Source organism: Lolium perenne, chromosome 7 (genome assembly GCF_019359855.2).
Source record: "Lolium perenne isolate Kyuss_39 chromosome 7, Kyuss_2.0, whole genome shotgun sequence".
Lineage (NCBI taxonomy): Eukaryota > Viridiplantae > Streptophyta > Magnoliopsida > Poales > Poaceae > Lolium > Lolium perenne.
Window position 1 is genome coordinate 15,503,381 of NC_067250.2, and position 13,767 is coordinate 15,517,147.

A 13,767-nucleotide genomic window follows, 5' to 3' on the forward strand; every position below is an offset into this window, starting at 1 on the left:
ATAGGCGCGGGTGAGATTAGTGCTCCGCATCCTGTGGTCGCAACGCAAGCGTCGCACCATTGGATGATGGACACGTGTCGAAAACCCTAGCGGTAAAAATGGCTAAGGATAATTTACCATTCAAATTACCGAAAATGGCGCCAATATTGGCGGAACCGTTTGAACATTTTAAGGTTCCGGGTAAGAACTCAAAGTGATGAGCCGTTATCTCAGCAGGGGGTAACTCGGAGACCCGTTGTAAAAATGAGGTCGATGGATGAAGTCCCGCGGGATGAAGGATCTTTCCGGCATGCAATCTGGAAAGGGAAGAATCATGAAGTCCTTCAAGTTTCCTCATGTTACCGAGAGGATTGTCGGAAGCAAAGATGATTCGAGCAAGGCGGAAACAAGAGGTGAATCTCGGAGAACTATGGGGGCTACTGTTGTGGGTATACTTCATGGGTGTACCATCGACAATGCTTAGATCCGGCAAACTCAGGTGGCCCATAGACGGTGATAGTGGCGTATGACCCATCGGTCGGCCCAGTTGCTGTAGATCAAGATGGATGAAGTCCAGCCCAGGAACAAGGAGCCGGATCCACCTAATGACATTAGAAGTCGGATCCGGCCTGGCCTATCAGGGGTAGCTGGATACGGTACGACGTATAAGGATGGGCGGATCCTTGACGTGCATGGCAATGTAATATTCCGTAGTTAGGTGACTTGTATTCCGGCTAGGACTCTCCGTGTAAATCCTAGATCTTGGCGCCTTTATAAGTCGGATCCCGGGAGCCCAGAGGAACAACCACAACTCATTGTAACAACGCAAAAGCTCCCAGATAATTCTAGACAAGCAGCAGTTGGCCCTATTATCGTGCAGGTGTTCTGAAACTGGGTAAATCGTGTACCACCGTCCCGAGGACTATCCGCCCGATGGCCCCTACTTCTTCTCCCCCTCGTGAGGATCCCTCCTCCGAGGTACCATCGAATAGGCAACGACACTGAGCCTCGGTATGCACTGGATCTCTAATGAAATAGTATGTTGGTTAAAAATGATTTTGACAAAAAATCTTGAGCATTATACCATGTACTTGTAGTTCAAATCTGGTCGGCCTCCTACTGATTCAACATGAATTTTTTTTTCATGAGGGGTGAATGGAAAGATTCTAGATATATCGGTTGAGAAATTGTCCATCTCAGGTGGTCTAGTATTTTTGAAAAATGTGTTGGTGCCAATGTGAAACTTTAATTTGGTGGTTGCTTCACAAAACACCCCGTTTTCAGCACCTCAAAAATGGAAAATGGTCGTGCGATGAAAATGAAAACTTCTTCCTGCAACATCATAGGACATCCCAAGATGCACATATATGCATAATATGGGCACATTATCACAAACTATACCGTGATTCTAGCCATAACATTGATTGTTTGGCGTAAAATCCATGAAACATCGGACATGATAGCTCATTTTTGAGATATTTGCAATATTCCAAGTTTGATATTTTTCAAGATATATCTTATTTTACTGAAAATTTTGATATACTATTTGTATTTTTCTGAATTATAATGATTTAGTTATGATTTTTTTGAAAATTAATATGGTAAAATGGAAAATAGCTACGCCGAGGGTGACCCTCGGCGTAGACGTGACGGCGTCACAGGGCCGTTAGGGCACGTTCAACCAGGGCCAGCTACTCGTGGCTATGCCGACGGCCAGGTGTACGCCAACGGTGCGTAGCAACGAGTACTCGAGGGCAAGTGTACTCCGAGGGGTAAACCGAAGGGCTAGGTTGGCCGGCTTGTACACCGACGGCCCCGATATTTGGCCATCGGCGTACAGCCAGACCGTCGGCACCTCGTGCCATTCCTGTAGTGGATGGGCCCGGGATCCATTCTCTCCATTTGTTACCAAAGCCTTTTGGAACAAGCACTTCCATTAGGAATTGCCATGTTATCGTACCAAATGCCTTGCAATATCAAGTTTGAGGAGAAGGCTTCTTAATTTTTAAAACGAAGAAATTTTGTTGATTCCTTGATCAACTTATAAAATTATCATGTAAGGATCGACCCTTTTAAAAAGCACGTTGATTTGTACCAACCAGCTTATGCAGCATTGCACCTTAAAGATTTTAAGCCTCGTAATTGATTGAATGCCCCGAGTAGAACTTAATAGTACCCTTGGCAAAACAGCCACACAGAAGTAGCGGTGACATGTAGTGCCAGCCCTGCACTCACTGCCAGATCGATCTTGTGTTACCGGCAAAGATGCATCTGCTATACACATTTTTTACTACTGATGTTTACACAAGGAAGGCTATGTCGATATCATTATATCAGGTCCTTTCTATTACAAGTAAACCATCGTAAGCAGCATCGTCACTTTCTCTAGCTAATTAAGCAGCTACTCCTCCTCCGTGAGAGCGGAGCTGGCAATAACCCGATCATAGAAGTCCACGAAAACTGACTGCTCCATCTCTGGAGCAGTACTTGTGGCGGCGGCGGTGGGAATCGTGGCCACCAGCTGACTCCGGCACATCGGGCAGCTCCCTTTCGCCTGCAGCCACCTCTCGACACACCGTCCGTGGAACCGGTGCCCGCACGGGGTCTCCTTCCACGCCGCTGTGTCGTCGTCTTGCAAGCAGATCGGACAGTCGCGACCGTCAGACGGCGCCTCCACCGTCTCCAGCGCCTCGCCCAACTCCGAATCATCTGAGGCACCCGCGACGCCGATGCTTGGGGTGGCGTCGGACGTGCTCGCCGCAGCGTCCTGCGCCTCTATTATATCCGCGAGTATGTAGCTGCCAAAGTCCATAGACAGCACAAAGGCCAGGAATTGCTCCGGACGAATGTTCTCGAGCCCGTCTTCCTCTTGCTCCTCCTCTTCTTCCTCTTCCTCTTCTTCTTCTTGCTCCTCCTCTTCTTCTTGTTCCTCTTCTTCCTCTTCCTCTTCCACTTCTTCCTCTTCTTGAGATGGCAGGTCTGTGTAGTCGTCGGCGTCCTCTTTCTCGAAGGACGGCAGATGCATGTAGTCACCGTCGTGGCTGATGTCCTCGACAATGGACGCCATCAGGCTTGTAACTGCGGTCGACAAAGAGGTGAGCCTGATCGATTCCCGGCAGGGTACGTACGTGCTGCCGAAATTGGATTGCAGGCAAGGAACTGCACGTTTGAGGAGTAGAAGTGTACGACAATGAGAGCGCTTGCTCCGGCAATATTTATATCAGCCTAGATGTACGTGTTGGTCTCGGAGTAGATTACAAGAGTCGGATTCGGAGCAACGTAGAGCGGCCAATTTTTAGGCTGATCAATCCGTATGGCGTATGCTATGCATCCAGGCTAAAAATGGGCTGTTGGAGTCCCTCTATTGAGCTGGGCTTGGTGACTCAACTGTCGACCCACCCTTGTCCCCCCAAAAAAATACAGTCAACATGCAATGCGGATACACTTTTTTTTTGAGAAAAGCAATCCGGATACACTTGACTTAATTTATCATTGCTTCATCTGGACTGGATACACACATTTCTTCTTCTTCTGAGACCGGTTGACATACACGAGTTAATTACCGAGCCACAGGGATGACCTGCGGCCAATGGCATGCAATAGAATCAGCACGGCTTGCCGACGCGGCATCCTAGCGTGCCGGCGAACTGCGTGAGCTTTCCGACATACTTGCCGTTCTTGGCCGGAATGAAGTCCATCTGGCCGTACCTGCGCTCGTTCTGTCCGCCGGACTCGTTGAAGAAGGCCCCGTTCATCATGACGTCCCCCTGCGACTTCCACACCCAGTCCTTGTACTCGCTGTAGGGCGCGTACTCCCGCTTGGTGACCTCCTTGGCGTTGCCGTCGTCGGGCGCGATGAAGCGGTTCCCCTGGCTGATGATCGTCGGGTCCCGGTTGCCGCCGATGGCGTACATCTGCCAGTGCGTGTAGTCGTTGTTCACGACGTGGAAGAAGCCGAACCTGCACCTGGGCATCCGCTGCACCAGCCCCTTGCCGAAGTGGTTGAACGCCACCGTGATCTGCATCATGGCGTCCTGCGTCTCCGAGTTGCTGGCGCCGAACAGCATCACGTGGTCGTGCTTGGTGAAGTGGCTGTTGGACACGGTGATGGCGGTGGAGCCGCTGACCACGTCGATCAGCCCGTCGGCGCAGCTCCACATGGAGACGTGGTCGATCCAGATGTTGCTGGAGGAGAGGATGGAGATCCCGTCGCCGTCGCTGCGCGTGCGGTGCCCGTAGTGGTGCTTGGAGTCGCGGATCATGCCGCCGGAGTGCGGGACGGAGTGGTGGATGCGCACGCCGTGGATGATCACGTGCTTCACCCCCTGCAGCGTGATCTGCGCCCCCGTGATGTGCACCTGCGCGCCGCGCCCGTCGATGGTCTTGTTGCTGTTCACGATGAGCTCCTGGGAGAGCTTGATCACCATGGACCGCGCGAAGACGATCCACAGGGCGCGGTCCTGGATCACGCCGTACCGGAGCGTACCCTTCTTGGGGATGATGAGCTCGTCGTCGCTCGGGTCGGTCACCACGTACGTCCTGCCGCCGGCGCCGCCCAGGGCGCTGTGGCCGAAGCCCCGGGCGCAGGTGGCGAGGCGCTGGCGGTCGCTGGCCCAGTTGGAGCGGCAGCGCCAGCACCGGTCGATGGGGTTGGTGGCCAGGCAGGGGCCGCGGTAACGGGCGAGGGAACGGCGCGTGGTGGCGCGCAGCACGTCCTGGTTGAAGCGGTTGAGCTCGGCGACGGGATCGGCGACGTACGCGGCGCGGCTGTACGCGCGGGCCTCCTCAGCGCGCTTCGCCCAGTACTCCTCGTCGGAGGTGACGTTGGTGGTCGGCGGCGGCTTGTGCACCGCCGTTTCCGCTGCCGCGGCCACAGCCACCGTGGCGAGGACGTACAGGAGAACGTGGAGGGAGCTCCTCGCCATTGTGAGGCTCGCCGGTGCCCGCCTCACCGCCGGAGGGGGGCCTCAGGGAATGGTGTTTCTCTGAGACCTCTCCCGCGCGGTGACGACGTACGGCACCTGGAGCGACACGGGCTGGCGGTGGCGGTGGCGGTGGTGAGGAATGTATATATACAGAGGCTTTGACCACACGTGAGCCTTGTTATTGGCAATGGAGCGCCCGACGACCGCGGTGAACCGTAGGCAAGCACCGTTTTTTTAAAGGAAAAAATGTGAAAAGCTTAATAATGATTGAGAATTCATATTTTAAAATTTTAAAAAAATCGAAACAAAATTCTGGAGATAGCAAATAATGTATACTACAATAGTGTTAAATCTCAATACAAAATACTTTGTTTTCTAGGCTACACAAAAATGACAAATGCTAACAAGATTCAAGACTATAAATTTGTCAGATTTTGTGTAGCCTAGAATACAAATTACTTCGCATTGAGATTTTGCACCATTGTACCATATATCATTGGCTGCCTCCAAAAATTTTCTTCGAATTTTCTGAAACTTTAAAATACAAATTTTGAGTGTTTAAAAATAAAAAGCTAAATGTAGCTTGGCCTAGAAAACCCCACACCCAAAAATGCATGCTACTAGTGCATTTTCTCTTTGTTTTGTTTTCAGGGCAACACAATGTTACATGCTGTTGATCGAACAGAGCCACCTCCTCTGTTTATAGGTTTTCTTGCAATGTAGCAGAAGCTCCCGATATGGGTTTTCAAACAGAGATGTGCCATTCCTTCTCCTGGGAAGGAGACAAAAGCGCTAATATAGTGTCGATCGTATGGTTCCATGGACGACGATTGCTTGTACATATAAACTAGAGGAGGGCGCATAGGCATCAAATATCTCGAGATTCGGAACATCTGCTGCCTCCTGCTCAAGTTCATCCCATCCGTAAGCTTATTCATGAACAATCCATGGTCCCGGTGGGCGTTACAGACACGCCACAATAACAGAAATCTTGAAAACCCAACTCACCAGCTTTTGCTCGCGGATTTGAAGAAATGATCTCGGATCATTGATGCCGCTGCCCCATCATTTGGAGCAATCGTGCGCCTACAAAGATGCAAGATTCTCGCTTGGGCTTGGCTGCTAGTGAAGGCAGGATCAACTCATCAAAGCGAGAAATGTCCCTGTTAATAGGGGTGTTGTTGCCATCAGCTAGCCGTAGCGTGCAAATCTTGGAAGCTCGGAGCATGCAAAGAACAGGACACCCTGAGATTAGGGACCGGCAGCTGCCTAGCTAACTGACTGGAATCGTGCATGGCCAACCCATTCTGTAATTTGTATTATGCTCATTGTGTCCCTCTCTCACTACATGTGCTTCGTGCATTTTTTACCACTCCGTGGATGTCTACCCAGCAATTAAAATGAAAATTTCTTATATTCAAAAACTAGGGAAAATTTGAGTTTTTCTTATGGAGGTACATCATGCTATAGCAATTAAGCTGATAATTTGGTGAAGAAGCTGCGCACATTTCACGACGAGCAGTCCATGGCCCTTGGATATTAGGCCCTTGGTCTGTCCAGCTTGATGCAGAAATCGATCCTGTCAACATCAACCAACAAATTGTTGTCAGTGGCATATGTTTGGAACACAGGAATCTCACATGCATTTTGTGTGGGACAGTTCGGTTCTTGTGGAGTCTGGAGAAAAGGTGTCACATTTAAGCATGGCCAGGAGCCCAGGACACACAAAATTCAGGAAATAGATAGGGAGAAATACAAGGGATTGGAAAATTAACGGGGATACACGAACAACAAGTATTTTTGTATCATTTATACCACATACCAGCATTTGGTCTTCAAGTGCTGAACTTATAATCCTTGGTAACCTTGATATTCTTCCATCCGAAGTCTTCAAAACCAAAACACATGTTTTCACACTTGATGTTAGCTATAGGGCCACCTGCGTGCATGTCAATGGCATTTTGCAAAGCCGACCGTGCAGCTCTTGTATCAGATACATTTGCGTAGCAGCACCCAATACGTACAGCGACTTCCTCGAGACATGGCAGTTTCCCGATGCCGGCAGGTGGAGCACCATGCTGCTCCCATCCATGTGCATTTACATTTATTTCCAGCCGTTGGAGCTTGGACATCGCCCCTGCCTCAAAGGCCAGGAACGATGCCTTGATACACGTGATGCTAAAACTCTTGAGAACAGGAAATCCCACTCCGAACATGATGACTACTTTAGGAGTTCCAAAGATGTACTTCCAAGTTGGAGCTCAGAGAATTCAGTACATGCTCCCACTGCTCCTTCAGTTTGTTTTGTTGGCTAGCCAAAAGGCTAGCTATAGTTATAATTGCAAGTGGCAGGCCTCCACATCTTTTCAAAATTTTAACCGAAACATCTTCCAGAAAAGGAGGACAAACATCTTCTGAACCAAATATTCTCTTGAAAAATAACCATCTTGATTCTTGGTTGCTTAGTGATTTCATCCTATAAACATGCTCACTGTGATTGGAGCAGCACAGTATAGCCACAGAACTAATTCGTGTAGTTGTAATTACTCTGCTACCTTTCATTGTTTCTGGAAGAGCGCATCTGATAATGTTCCATGTGATTTCATCCCATATGTCATCAATAACAATAAAGTATCTGCCAAATTATTTTATATGAAGTACAATAAGTGCCATGTAAAGTCGAAATATACATCAAAGCATCTGCACATTATTGAAATTAGTTTCAAAAGGCGAAAATGCCAAAAACAAGAAGAAACCTTTATCAATCAAGTTTGAATGTTCCGCATAAGACTATGTGTGTTTGTTCAGCCTTATTAATGCAAGAAGAGCCGATGTGTAGCCTGCCCAAAATTAAACAAAGGATGGACCACCTGCCACGCTGCCTTGAAGAACCCATGTAAGTTGTTAGCACTGATTTTGTTTGTTTGTGCTTCTAAGAAACTGGTGCGTTGATTGAGGAACTATACGTCCAGAATAGACGGAAAACTATTATCAGATTACTGACTTTCAAAGTGGTTGCTTATTTAATTAGTTCATCTGGCTTTTGAAATGACAACAAAGTTTTCAAGAATGAATTGATTGCATGATTATAGAGAAGGCTAGTTTCATTAATAAAACGGCCATCCCAAAGGATCTAAAACATTACAAAAAGGGATGATGCAAGCCTGTTAACCACAAGATCAAAAGAAAAGGCACTGGCCTGCAGTAATTTTGCAAATAGAATACTAGCTAGCTAAAACTTTCAGTAAAAATATTTAATAGAATACAAACCAGAGAGGATAAATTACTTTGGAGTGAAATTGTCTCCAAACAGGCGTACCTCTTGTTCATAAGGTATTCTTGGAGTGTTCTGATCAATTCATCCTCATCCCATATTTCCATGTGGGTATCCACCCGGGCTACATAACCAACTTGAGAAAGTATACGTCTCAAAATCTTCCTTATGTTTGGTTTCTGGGACACAGAAATAAAAGCTTGAAACTCGAACTGGGTCTGTAGTTGGCGATAAACCTGAATTACAAGTGTAGTCTTACCAAGGCCTCCAAATCCCACAATTGAGAGCACTTTCAGCTGCCCTGCAGAAACACTTTTTTCATCCATAATCAACTGAATTAGTTCCTCCCTCGGCCCCTCGATACCAACAAGGCCTGCTGTCTCCGCATAGAGCGCCAGTAGACGAAGATCTATGGCTGTGTTTGACTTCCAGATAGCTTCATCAAGCTTGTACCTCGTGCGTCGCTCGCTCGCCTCTACAACACGTCTCTTGAGTCCTTGAAGCTCTTTTATGGTCTCATGATGATGACCAAGCAAAAATATTGAACTGACTTTTCTCAACAAATTTATGCACTTATCAATGAATCCCCTAAAGCCATGCTGGGGGATGTTGTTGGACTCATGTTCAGAATGAAGCAAAAAGTCATAGATGTTGTCTTCAATATCGTAGGAAAGCTCACGCACCTCATCCACCCAGCACTTGGTTTGTTCGTCAGGCTCCTCCCCCATATCTGACATCTTTTTCAGGAAACCGTGTATGCTCTCAAGCTCAGCTTTAAGAAACCTGATACTGTACTTGGCTTCATTGAACAGCTTGTGCTCGCCGATGAGCAAATCGCCAAGCTTCCTAATCACGGAGCCCATGGCGGCTTCCGCCACCGCACCCATTGTCTTCCTTCTCGTGTGCTAGCAGTCCGTCAAGTCGTGTATGAACTCAAGCTATTTGGCATCAGGGCTACCTTCTAGACAGGTGGAGGCTGCTACATGTTATACAACACAGGAAATAAAGCGATAATCATACTGTTGCATAATCCTTGGCACTTTCAAGGGACTAGTCCCTTCCCATTCGAGCACTGTTGGATGACACAAAATAAATCGATTATTTTTCTTGTTTTTGTACAGCATCGATATTGAAGATTATTTCAGCATAGCTAGCCTATGTTATGACAGCAACAAGTGGCCACATGAATGGACGTACATTTGCTGCTGACAACTATAAGCTACAAGCTACAATTGTTATTTTTTTATGATAAGACCAAGGAGAACATTTCGTTTTAACAAAATATACGCACCCACCAAAGATTTCCCAACCGGAGATCTCCAGAAATTACATCCGAAACTTGCAACAAGAGAAGAGTTTGTCTCCATACCATTGTGTACATGAAGTTACAAAAATACTATCAAGGACGATGATCCTTCACCAAAAATATTACAATGAGCTGACAGCAGCTGGCAGGAGAGAAGAAACAAAATTGTCCAAGGCTGTTCACACTAAGAACATCAGCTGATACTAACACACCAGAACAATAGGCAGGAGCATAGTAGCCGGAAACGGGGAACGGTATACCGTTCCCTGAATCGGAATCAACGTACCAAATCGGGGTTCGGGGACGGGATAGGATACGGTACGATTCAGTTGCCGGTATGCGTTTCCTAAAAATCAGTACAAAACCCCGATTCAGGATCCCTGTATGGTAGTTTCACGCTTCGAAACTAGCGATCAGGCATGGGACGGCCTAATTAATCGGGCTGTCATGGGAATGGAAGCCCAATCGTATTAGGAAATTATTGATATGATCCATGGAATCAATCAATAGAATTCCTTTTCTGGCCTGCCTTCAATGATCAATCAATCAATTGATATTAGTGTCATGCGGTTCTACGCTTCCTCCTGCGCATATCTGTGCCTGCCTTTCTTTTCGCATGAGGCTAAGGCAAGGATCCAAGGCTCGTACGCTCGACAGGTCGAGGATCCACTGTCTCATACCAAGGTTCGCGTTCCTCGATCCACCGTCTCGTACCGGATTCATAGTACCGAATATGGTGGATTCACGTTTCCTCCATCGAAAAATCTTTCGAGAGATGTATACCCTCGTCGTACCCTAGTTTTGGCAGCCACCGAATCCCGTCCCTCGTTCCCGTCCCTCGTTCCCCTCGTACCGGAAACATGGCTACTATGGGCAGGAGTAGCAAACATGTAATCAGAAGCTAACACACGGTGTTCAACGATTGAGCCTACCCGTCCTGACCATGGAAAGGAAATAAGATTTCAAAATAATCAATTTGTTCTGAGATTCTGACTTTCTGGGATCATGCACTCTACGAATGGACAAAAATTCTGATTTTCTTCACACTATGAACATCAGCTGACGCTGAAACACCACAAAAATAAGCATGAATAGCAAGTGTGTAATCAGAAGTTAAACGAATGAGCATATCCGTTCTGATTTCTGACCATGGAAAATAAAAATGAGATCTGAAAACAATCGATCTGTTCTGAGGTTATGCACTCCACGAGTGGACTAAAACTCAGTAAAAACAGGATGGTGATCACCAGCAGGAAAGAGAAAAGCCACACCCCAGGCTCTCGGCTCGGCTCAAGCGACTGGGGCGGCGACCAAGGCATTGCTCGAGAGTCAACGCCGCTCTCCCTTAGTTGCCACCGTCGTCCGCCGCCGCCGCCGCGGCATGGCCTGCCTCCGAAGGAAGGATGTGTGTGTGCGGAGAAGGGGAGAGCACGCGTGGCGGCGGAGAATCGAGGCGCGGGAGTGGGCAGCGGCGGATGGCCGGGGTCGGAGCTGATGCTACGGCGGCGGGAGGGGATGGGGATTCAGTGACTGGCCTACAGCCAGTCACGGCGTGACTAGACTAGCATCAGCCGGACATTTTCCATCCAACGGTCTCCAATCAATTGATCCGAAAATTTTATAAATTTGTCTTTTTTGCTGCGTTAAAAATACAAAGTATTTTTGAGTGAAATTTTTTCATACTTACAACATGATTCGTTGGCAATATGTACATTTTTCAACGAATCATGTTGTAAGTATGAAAAAATTTCACTCAAAAATACTTTGTATTTTGAACGCAGCAAAAAAGACAAATTTACAAAATTTTCGGATCAATTGATTGGAGACCGTTGGATGGAGAATGTCCGGCTGATGCTAGTCCAGTCACGCCGTGACTGGCTGTAGGCCAGTCACTGAATCCCCATCCGGCGGGAGGTGGCTCGGAGGTGCGCTGTCAGACCACTGTCTGCATGTACTGACAAAGGATCGAAACATTCAGACAGAGGTGTTGAAGTTCAATTACAGTTTCAGCAGTTATCGGACGGTACTCCTCGCTCCAATATATTTTCTTTTTAACACTTCGTTGATTACCAAGAAGAAAATAATGGAAGATTACCTTTTTTACATCTCTGAATAAGAACGCAAGCCACCGCAAAGAATAAAGGCACCGCCTCCACATCCTGCTCCACCATAGACCGGTCTCCCTCCTTCGACCGGTGGGAAACACGATCCATGAGTGGAGGTTTTCATAAAAGTAGTGATTTTTTATAGGATTAGTTAGGGTTTTAGATAATTGTGTTATTTTGGTTTCTAAATTATTGGAGATGATAATGTCTATAATAAATAATCTTCATACAAGATGATTTGAATAGTGCCATTAATCTAAGCTACTTTTGTACTTATTTGAATCAATGTCTGGTTCAAAAATTAACTTTGTCGAGAATAAAATGAAAAAAGAAATCAAAGGCTGGATGGGTAGTGCCATGTCTACTGGTGGCAGAGTTACAAAAACTAATGCATGTCTTTCTAATAATGTTGTCTATCAAATGTCCTTGAGACTGCTACACAAAACAAATATTGAAGGGCTTGAGAAACCAATCAGAGATTTTATGTGGACATGCAATGGAGGAAAAAGAAGATATCATCTTGTCAAATGGAAACACATTTGTAAACAAAGTGCAAAGGTGGCATGAAAATAAATAAAAACTTGTCCAAATTCAATATTAGTTTGATATGCAAGTGATGGTGGAAACTTGAAAATGATAAAGGGTTGTGGCAAGATTTTATGTGGAAAAAATATATACTTAATTCATGTGTCTTCTCTGCTAGCCACAAACAAAAAGACTCTCCTCTATATCAAGGATATTTATCTAAGTGGCGGGAAAATGGCACACACTTTTGGGGAGATTCCTGGTGTGGTTTTACACCCCTGAAAGATAAATTCTCTGAACTGTTTGATATAATTGTTGCTGTTGCTGCAGTTATCAACTGGAGATTCACCTTTAGAAGAAGATTGTCCACTAATCTTCAGATTCACATGGATGATTTGCACATGATTCTGTGCTCCATCAATCTCAACTCCACATCACAGTCATGTGTGGAAATGGACTAAGGATGACCGTTTGGTGTGAGATCTCTTTATAAACAACTTTGCAGCAATGGGATTGACAAATATTTTAAATACTTGTGAAAAGCCAAAATTCCCCTAAAGATCAAGATCTGGCTCTGCTTGATCTGGCATAATGACATAGCTATAGAGTAAAATATGGTCAAAAGAAATTGGATAGGGAATACAAAGTGCGAGTTTTGTGATGAAAATGAAACCATCCATCATCTCTTCTTCACTTGTGATGCAACAAGATATGTTTGGAGTTGTGTTGCTAGCTGGATTGGTGCAACATACATACCTGCTTCTTTTTATCAGTTCTTCTTGTGGTTCCCACATCATATTCCTGCTAGACGCAATGTTCACATTACCGGTATAGCTGCGATTTGCTGGACAATTTGGAAGATGCGCAACAGATCTTGCTTTGAAGGAAAACTCATTAAATGCCTTGTCGATCTAATCTGATATGTTGTTATCTTCATGAAATATTAGGCAGGTTTAAATAATGTTGTAGATTAGGAGGCTCTCCAGGGCAGGTGTTTAAAATCTCTAGTTACTCCTTCTGTTATGCTCAGTAATGGAAGCCGATCCCACTGAGGTGGGTTTCGTGTGAAAAAAAATCATCTTTAGCCCACCTTTTGACGACAAGATCTTCCTCCTGGCGTCAAATAATGGTGTTGGAAGATTAATATGGTTCTTCGGATCTTGCTTCGCTCGATCGATCTATGATATTTTCTCATGGTTGTCGCGAGGATGTTTATCCTCGCAATATTTTTCCCGGCTGCTACATCCTCGACAATGGTGATTCATACTCTCGAGTTCCTAGCGACCTCGACCAGGTTGTTCGGTTGCTTTTCTCTGGCATACTGATGTTCGTACTCTTGGCGATGGTGATTGACTACTTCAATGGATGCACGTCATGCATGTGGTCTTGGAATTGCGGTTTATATTAAAATTATGGGAGAATCTTCGTTGTTATTTTGAGGTATGTGGTCTGATATCTATCTTTCCTGCTTCTAGAAAAGTACAAGATTGTGTCATGGAAGAAGAAAGAGTTTGAAGATCTTGAAGATTTATTCGTTTCTTTCGAACTTTATTTTGTAATAGTTGAAATCAGCTCGTGTCTCATTACCATGCACTATTTATTACTATAAATAAATATATGTGGTGTCGACAAAAAAGAATCGATCAATTAATT

General features: G+C 46.0%; 3 protein-coding genes across 3 annotated transcripts; all 3 read right to left on the minus strand.

The window, feature by feature from the left end:
• Nucleotides 1-2,342: 2,342 nt before the first annotated feature.
• LOC127311356 (uncharacterized) lies at nt 2,343-3,356 on the minus strand. The gene has a single exon (XM_051341778.2). It carries the CDS (start codon nt 3,044-3,046, stop codon nt 2,381-2,383), a length of 666 nt encoding a protein of 221 aa, XP_051197738.1. The 5' UTR covers nt 3,047-3,356; the 3' UTR covers nt 2,343-2,380.
• Nucleotides 3,357-3,450: 94 nt separating this feature from the next.
• On the minus strand, nt 3,451-5,033 carry LOC127311354 (pectate lyase). The gene has a single exon (XM_051341777.1). The coding sequence runs from the start codon at nt 4,902-4,904 to the stop codon at nt 3,585-3,587; it is 1,320 nt and encodes a 439-aa protein (XP_051197737.1). The 5' UTR covers nt 4,905-5,033; the 3' UTR covers nt 3,451-3,584.
• Nucleotides 5,034-6,205: 1,172 nt separating this feature from the next.
• LOC127311353 (disease resistance protein RGA5) lies at nt 6,206-11,040 on the minus strand. Its single transcript, XM_051341775.2, has 3 exons — nt 8,224-11,040; nt 6,727-7,539; nt 6,206-6,483 (listed from the first exon to the last, which is right to left on the minus strand). Exons 1-2 carry the CDS (start codon nt 9,063-9,065, stop codon nt 7,131-7,133), a joined length of 1,251 nt encoding a protein of 416 aa, XP_051197735.1. The 5' UTR covers nt 9,066-11,040; the 3' UTR covers nt 6,206-6,483; nt 6,727-7,130.
• Nucleotides 11,041-13,767: the final 2,727 nt, after the last annotated feature.

Coding starts and splice junctions, on each gene's coding strand:
- LOC127311356 (XM_051341778.2), bottom strand. CDS start 3,046: ATGGCGTCCATTGTCGAGGACATCAGCCACGACGGTGACTACATGCAT.
- LOC127311354 (XM_051341777.1), bottom strand. CDS start 4,904: ATGGCGAGGAGCTCCCTCCACGTTCTCCTGTACGTCCTCGCCACGGTG.
- LOC127311353 (XM_051341775.2), bottom strand. CDS start 9,065: ATGGGTGCGGTGGCGGAAGCCGCCATGGGCTCCGTGATTAGGAAGCTT. Junction 7,540..8,223: donor GAATACCTTATGAACAAGAG/GTACGCCTGTTT, acceptor ATAATTTGGCAG/ATACTTTATTGTTATTGATG.